Genomic DNA, 8,080 nt, shown 5'->3' with positions numbered 1-8,080 from the left:
CATTGTCCCCACCCACTCTGTAGAATTACAGCCCTCTCCCCTCAGCAATCCTAGCCAAGAAAAGCATGCCCGCAGATGAGTGATTACTCACTGTTCTCACTTGTGGTTTGTTTTTTCTTTTTCCTAATACTCAACTTTGAAATTGGAAAGAAAGAAAAGAAAGGAAACCACATCCTTTGTACTCTCGATATATAAATAAAAGCCAGTCAAGAACTGAAAACAGATTTTCACATTGATTGACGTGGGGACACAAGCCACAATGAGGAACTCCTCTACCTTTCTGGCAGCCACTCTCTCAATGGTCATTTTCCTCCTTCTAATTCCTGAAGGTAAGACTGATTCTTGTCATTTCCATTATAGCAATTAAGCAAAATGGAGCAGACTCTTTGGCAGTATTAGCTAAGTGTACTAAGGGGAGATTTTTTTTCTCACAAGCCTTAACATTCTTTCTTGGATTCCACATATATCTTTATTTTAGAAAGAAAAACATCCTTCTTTCTTCTTTACAATTCCTTTACAAAAGATAATAGAACCACCAGTGCTGCCAACTTGTGGCTTGAAAACTGCCAAAAAGGACACTGTAAAAACAAGTAAACAAACAAACAAAAAGTTCTTAAGTTAGGAAAACAAATAGGACCTTTCAGGGAAGGAATAGTGATGCCTCGGCCTTTCTTGCTGCAGAAAATGCATAGATAGCTTTAATGACAAAATCGACGATACTTCAATAATAAATAAACAAATAAATAAATTTTTTTCTAAACCTGACCTAGACACACCCCAAGAATCAGGAATGATTCGAATATTTATCATTATTTCTCTAGGTTAGTGTGTCCTTGGGAATACATTAGGACATTGGGACCATCCCCACCTTGACTCTTTGGAAGTGCTATCCTATTTTGTATTAAGCTTATTCTTTGATGTACTAAGCAGTAACCAACTTGCCTGGTTTTGTGTGAGTTGCACATGCATCAGTTTGAAACGCTGCAAAAGTCATGGGATTATCAGTAGAAGGGTAACGGCCCCGGGGTAGCTCTGGATGTTCCTTAAAAACTTTCTAGGCAGTGAAAAGCACTCTGGGGCTAGGCTGAACTGTGCTGACAAATGTGAAGCAGCCATGGGTTTTCCCCACATTCTGGCAGCTTTTGGAGATGGAAGTGGTGGGCAGAGGCTGATGCAACAACCTATCTTACCAAAAATTCCCAAGGAAGTTCTCTGGTTTATCTTGCACCTAAAAGTTTTAGAAATAATAAGGTTACAGGGCATTCGAAACAAAAGGGTGGGCAGAGTATTATAAGTATGGCATAGCACGACTATGTTCAGGCATGTTAAACCCTCCACAACAGTGAAAACAGAGCAGATTTTAAGAATCCAATCTTATCTTTTCTTCAAAGGAAACAACAAAAGCAACTTACTCTTTGTTTCCTGTGGCCAGAGAGAGCAATGTGGGTCCCTAAAAGGAACAGACACAGCAAAGCAAGACTTGATGCTCTGGACGGGAAGTCTCAATCCTTCTACACGTTAGAATCCTCTGGAGGGCTTGAAACAATGCTGATATCCCAGCCCGAGTGATTTTAATTTATTGTGATTCTGGGTGGGAACCAAGAATTGCTAGTTTTAAAAGCTTCTCACCTGCTCTAAATCCTATTCCCGAATCCTAGGTTGTGGGATATGGGGACTTTTTCTGAGGTGGTATTTGTGCTCACCAAACACAGGACTCTGCAAAACGAAGTATTATACTGAGTTTATGATTTCTGCAGCCCAGACAGTCCAAAGATGCATCTTTGAAATCCATCTATTTGTGATACACCCCAGGAAAATTGAGATGTAGGTGAAGTTCTCTTGGTTTCTCTAAGTTCCTTATCGTTTTACTTCTAGAGTCTAGGGCTTCCCCTTCCCAGCTGCCTTCTGGAAACCCACTTCCCCTTCCCCCACTCTCATCATTTACACCTCATTGTAAATCTGGCAATGAGTTAGCTTTAATAATGGAGTAACAGGCACTGTGCCCTATTGAAGCAAACCTGAGTCCCAGCCAATGGTCAGGAGAAATGTTTGGGGAGAATCCAAGAACATCTGGTGTAGGAAGGTGGTGCTGAGAGTATATCACATGGGCACAAGATCCTCTCAACGAACATGTATGGTTTGCCTCATGCTTTGGTCTCACTGTTCGCTAATAGTGAATCTCTACTCTTGTTCTATCACCAAAGAAATTTTACTAAGGCAGAATTCTCTCCCTATAGCATCTTCTCTCCTCTCTTCATCGGAAAAGGGCTTAAATTAAGCCATGTGGTTCAGTCTGGAGATTGAAGGGGAGCTTCAGGTGCAAAAGATATTATTCTCTCAATTTATGAATGAGAAGAGTGCAAATTTCAATAAGCAAAAGTCTCAAAATGACCAAAGAACTCAAGGGTAGGGTCACAGCTAAAAGGTACTAATATCAGTTTGTAAGCTGTGGGGTTTTGCAAGGGCTTGGGGCAAAAAGCGTGGTTTCCAAACTTCTAAAAGCCACTCTGCTTCCCCAGATTAATACTTAGCCAGAAAGGGAGAGGTGTGGGAGAGCACTCAAGGTTGTCATCATCACCAGCAGCTCCTTGTGTTACTGGTTTAAACCCATGCACAGTTGTCTGCCTTTGCAAGCCCTGAGGCCTGAGGTCAGCGGCTGTGACAGATTTCCAGCCTGATAATCCCTGGAACAGCCAAAGGCATGGTTTCTGTGGATGAAAGAGCAGGACCTTCTCAGAAAGTCCAACAGGAATGGGATTTACATTCAGATATCTGAAATCCACATGAAGATGGGGAGGATGCCCTCATCTCCCCTCCTGTCTAAGTGGGAAATGCATGTCTAGTCTTAGAAACATGGCTTTAGGTAGAACTCTTTGGAGGGGTCACTGATATGACTTGTCTTTTTCCTTTTAACAGATCTCTGTGTAAAAATTATTGGAGGAAATCAAGTGACTCCTCACTCAAGACCCTACATGGTGCTACTTCAAGGGGAAAATATCTGTGCCGGGGCTTTGATTGCAAAGGACTGGGTATTGACTGCAGCTCACTGTAACCTGTAAGTGCTTGGGTTCAAAAAAACATTTGTGGAGCTATTCTAACTTGGGGGAATATTAATGAAGAGAGTAAATACCACTAAAGCCACAGGATCTTTACATCGCTTACATCTTTGACAACTTGCTTTACCCCAAAAGGGAGTTGAGCCCAGACTCAGCCCCTTGACTTCATGATGGTGCGGAAGGGTGAAAATTTCAGTGTCCCCTCAGGGGCCTGAGCACCACTGTCAAGTAGAGAAAGCTTCTTTTGAATGCCTTCCTGTTTTGCTTATGAATTTCTCACTCCTGCAGCCATCTCTTAACCACTGTCAACCACTGCCTTCAAACCTCTTCCAGGGCTGGTCTTTTCTCCGCTCCCTAAATCAAGCTTCTAAACCTGGGCTGTCTATTATGATAGCCACTATCATTTTGGCTATGTAAATTACCTATGGCTATATACATTTACATTAATTAAAGTTAAATCAAATTACAAATTTAGGTCCTCGGTCTCGCCACATTTCGAGTCCTCAGTAGCCTACACAGGGCTCCATATTGGACAGTGCAGATTTATAGAACATTTCATCATCAAAGTATAGTCTACTGAAAGCACTGTTCTAATGTCTTAAGTGAGACTAATATCAGCTCTGTAATGGAAAAACAGCAATGTGAATATATGGTTGGTGTAGTTTATACACTAAGATGTGAGTGATAATGGCCTTCATCATTAATGCATCAGAAAGGATCTTGATTTTATTAACCAAAATGAACCTTTAGCGTGGAGTAATAAAAGGAAAGAATGCTGGGACCCTCCTGCAGACCACCATCCCCTCAAACACACACTCAATGCCATGCAAATAGGGTCTTCCACTAAGCAATCTATCTCTGAAAGCTTTCCCATTTAAGTCTGCTGTTCTCTTACAAAGATTTCTTCAGTGCATTAGTCTACAACTATCGAGTGTCTTTTGCTTTTGTCTCTAGACTACTGAGACCTCTGTTTTCCAGTCATCTGCAACCTGATTCTCTATGACAACTAAAGGAAGGTTGAGAGGACAGCAGTAAAACCCCAACAAAGATCCCAAGACTTGGCTTAGCTGCCATGGAATTCTCTTATCATTTGTTTTTCAGTGAAACTAGTTTAGCTTGCTATAAATAAGCTGCAGGTGATCATGATGATAATGGTAATGATAAATTCATAAACAATTCACTTTTTATTCTTTAAAGTACACATTTTTTTCTGAGCCACAAACAAGTATTTTCACAGCAAGCATATTTACATATGGGACAATGAAACTGATCAGCACATAATATGCTCAGCTTCTGATTTAAAGAGTAAACCAAATTAACGGTGTTGTGTCTGTTTTCAGGAACAGAAGATCCCGGGTCATTCTTGGGGCTCACTCAATAACCAAGAAAGAGCCTGAAAAACAGATCCTGTTTGTTAAGCAAGAGTTTCCCTATCCATGCTATGACCAGGACACGCATGAGGGTGATCTTAAACTTCTAAAGGTACGAACCTTTGATTATACTTTTGATTGTCTTAGAAGTCACAGAAGCTCCTACAGTCTGGCCACCTACATGGAAACCTTTCTCAGTGCCCCGATAACTACAGACTGTAGCTGCGTAAGGGGGGGGGGGGGGGGTCCCTGAGGGTTGGGCTAGAATTTAAATAAAAATGTGAAATTTTTATTTTTTTAATTCATTTTTATTGGATGAAATTCTTAATTATCTCATTCTGTTAACTTTTTGCTTGTCTTCCAACAGCTGAACAAAAAAGCAACAATTAATAAAAACGTGGCTATCCTTCCTCTCCCTAAATTGGGGGATGATGTGAAACCGGGAACTGTGTGTCGAGTTGCAGGGTGGGGTATGTTTTACAATAATTCACCTCCGTCTGATATTTTGAGAGAGGTCAATGTCACCGTCATAGACAGAAAAATCTGCAACGATCAAAGGCACTATAATTATAACCCTGTGATTGAACTGAATATGATTTGTGCCGGAAGCCTCCAAGGTGGAAGAGACTCCTGCAGTGTAAGTAAAATAAGATCCCAAACTCTAGCTGTTGGGTTAAGTCATGCAGATGTAGAGAACATGAAGTCATTGTTTGCCTTGTCGTGACATTGGCTTCTACAGCGTCCTAGTGCTTTTAAAAAGAAGTTTGATAAAGCTCCAGTCAAATTAATTAATGTTCTCAGCTCAGGTGAGTTGTTCATCATAAACCATGCTAGTGCCTGGATTGAACAACTACATCTTCTTGATTTTATATCGTAAACCACTAAGAAGCTATTTTTTTCTCATTTTTCATATTAACATATATAGATCTAAACTGAAAAATATATAACACTGAGGAGAGCTAAAGTCAGAGTTCCTCTAGGGCCTTCAGTACGTTTTCCCCATCTGATCACCCCCCAAAAATTCCTCTGCCATTTAACCAGGTAAGTCTGAAGTGCCTGCATTCCCAAGACAGACTGAAGATCTCCGGGGTAAACCCCATAGCTTCCTAGAGCTGAGCTCAACCCCCGGAAACAACTTCCAAACATGATCCATTCCAAAGTACACACAAGCCTGCCTACCATATGCCCTGAGAAGGGCTGGGACTGGGCCCTACTTAAAGATAGGAGTAGAAGAACCCTTGACAAAGGTTTAAGCTCTGAGCACTGGTTTGTCACTTCTCACTTCACTGGGATGGAGCTGAGCCCCCAGAGCCTTGCATTTGCAGAACTCTGTGTACAAGCCTCAACAGCCCTTCGTCTGGCACCACCCATCCTCCCTAAAGCCGGAAACAGCCAATCTGGTCTCTAGACCTTAAATACATTTAAATATGCTGATTCTAAAGTTCCTTGAGAGAATACAAGGTCACATATTGGGTGGCTCACGCACAAGAATAAAGCATGATTTACAGCTGGCTGAAGCCTCCCTCCTAGTGGAACCAGGCAGTTCCAAAGTGTTATCACTGACTTCCGGGAGCATCCATCTAGCATCAGATGCTCTAAGGAGACTCGGGAGGAAAAGCAAAGAATAATGTAAATTCCACAAGAGCAGTACTTTTTGTCTATTTTTTTTTCTTTTTGTCTATTTTGTTCACTGATTTAGTCCTAGTGTCTAGAAGACTACATGGCACATGGTAGATGCTCCATAAATATTGACTAAATGAACGATATTTGCTAGAGAAGAATGGTGTTTGTGGGAGTTTGAAGGAATTGACCTCCAAGGTCTAATTTTAATGTTCATTGATACTATATAGGGTGATAGACTGGCAGATTAACAACACAAGTTTTAAAATGTAATTTTCTCTTCAATGATTACTGTATTGATGAGTTGAATTTTATTTTGAGTCTTTCACGTTCCATACACTCTTTAGAGATACTGTTGTATAACTTATTTCATTAAATGTTTCTTTCTCATTAAAAAAAAAAAAGGAGACTCGAGGTAGCAATTTCTGTCTATTTGAGAAGGGGAAGGAAAAGGTTGCTTCGGTTTTGTTCCTTTGGGAAGACAATTCTCTGCTGGAGGAACTAGAAAACATGGCTTTTATTCTTTGCCTCAGTGGCCAATCTGTATTTGACTATTTTATCCCTTGGGCTATGAAACATTTTGAGAAAATGACAAACAGGAGAGTTTCTAAAGCAGAGAATTTGTCTCAAAGTTAGTGGATCACACAAACAATAATACAAGTTTCAATTTTCACTGCTTCATAAACAAATCGAGAAAACCAATTTGAACATATTATTGAATATTCCCAAACATTTTGGTTTTTTAAGCACTAATTGTCAAGTAAGTCAAGGTTGGTCTTAACTTCACCTTAAGTGCTCCACATTAAATGGAATTTCTTCCATTCTGCTAGTGGTCATATTTGATGCTGGTCTTCAACATTCCTCTTGTTTTCCCCCAGGGAGATTCTGGAAGCCCTTTGATATGTGAAGGCATTTTCAGAGGCATCACTGCCTTTGGCCTTCCAGGGAAATGCGGAGACCCTCGAGGACCTGGCATCTATACTCTTCTCTCAAAGAAACACCTCAGCTGGATAGCTAAGACTATGAAACATGCAGTTTAGATAACCGTATTTCATTTCATTTGCTGTTGCTTCTTTTTTTTTCATTTTTTATTAGAGTATAGTTGATTTACAATGATGTATTAGTTTCAGGTGTACAGCAAAGTGAATCAGTTATTCATATACATATATTCACTCCTTTTTTTTAGATTCTTTTCCCATATAGGCCATTACAGAGTATTGAGTAGAGTCCCCTGTACTATACAGCAGATTCTTATTAGTTATCTGTTTTATATATAGTAGTGTGTATACGTCAGTCCCAATCTCCCAATTTATCCCTCCCGCCCCTTATCCCCTGGTAACCATAAGTTTGTTTTCTACATCCATGAGTCTACTTCTGTTTTGTAAATAAGTTCATTTGTACCCTTTTTTATTAAGATTCCACATATAAGCGATATTATACGATATTTGTCTTTCTGTGTCTGACTTACTTCACTCAGTACAACAATCTCTAGGTCCATCCATGCTGCTGCAAACAGCATTATTTTGTTCCTCTTTATGGCTGAGTAATATTCCATTGTATATATGTACGACATCTTCTCTCTCCATTCCTCTGTTGATGGACATTTAGGTTGCTTCCATGTCCTGGCTATTGTAAGCAGTGCTGCAATGAACATTGAGGTGCATGTATCTTTCTGAATTATGGTTTTCTCCGGGTATATGCCCACTGCTGTCATGTCTTAATTTCATCATAAATAAAATCAATTTGTATCACTGTACTTGTTGCTCTCCTATAACTTTAGCAGGCAGATCTCCACCAGCAAAGTGAACCAGAGTAATATAGAGACCTTGTGGATAATGCAAAGGAGAGATCAGGGACCAATGTCACCTGTGTCATCCATGTGACAAGTGACATGCAAACTTGGCTTGAAATATTCACTTCACTGACTCAGTGGGGCCCAGCAGGAGAGACACTAAGGTCAGTCTGTCTAGTAACAAGTACAGTGAAGGGCTCAGCAATTTTGCAAGAAACAGAAACAGTCAGTCTGGAGCATTT

General features: G+C 40.3%; 1 protein-coding gene across 1 annotated transcript; it reads left to right on the top strand.

Moving 5' to 3' along the window:
- The first annotated feature begins 223 nt into the window (after positions 1-223).
- On the top strand, positions 224-7,802 carry GZMA (granzyme A). Its single transcript, XM_007469280.1, has 5 exons — positions 224-329; positions 2,917-3,055; positions 4,397-4,538; positions 4,794-5,063; positions 6,925-7,802. Exons 1-5 carry the CDS (start codon positions 260-262, stop codon positions 7,084-7,086), a joined length of 783 nt encoding a protein of 260 aa, XP_007469342.1. The 5' UTR covers positions 224-259; the 3' UTR covers positions 7,087-7,802.
- Positions 7,803-8,080: the final 278 nt, after the last annotated feature.

This window comes from Lipotes vexillifer, unplaced genomic scaffold (genome assembly GCF_000442215.2).
Source record: "Lipotes vexillifer unplaced genomic scaffold, Lipotes_vexillifer_v1.1 scaffold810, whole genome shotgun sequence".
Classification (NCBI taxonomy): Eukaryota; Metazoa; Chordata; class Mammalia; order Artiodactyla; family Lipotidae; genus Lipotes; species Lipotes vexillifer.
The sequence above is the reverse complement of the archived record's forward strand: the minus strand, read 5'-3'. Positions and strand labels throughout refer to the sequence as shown.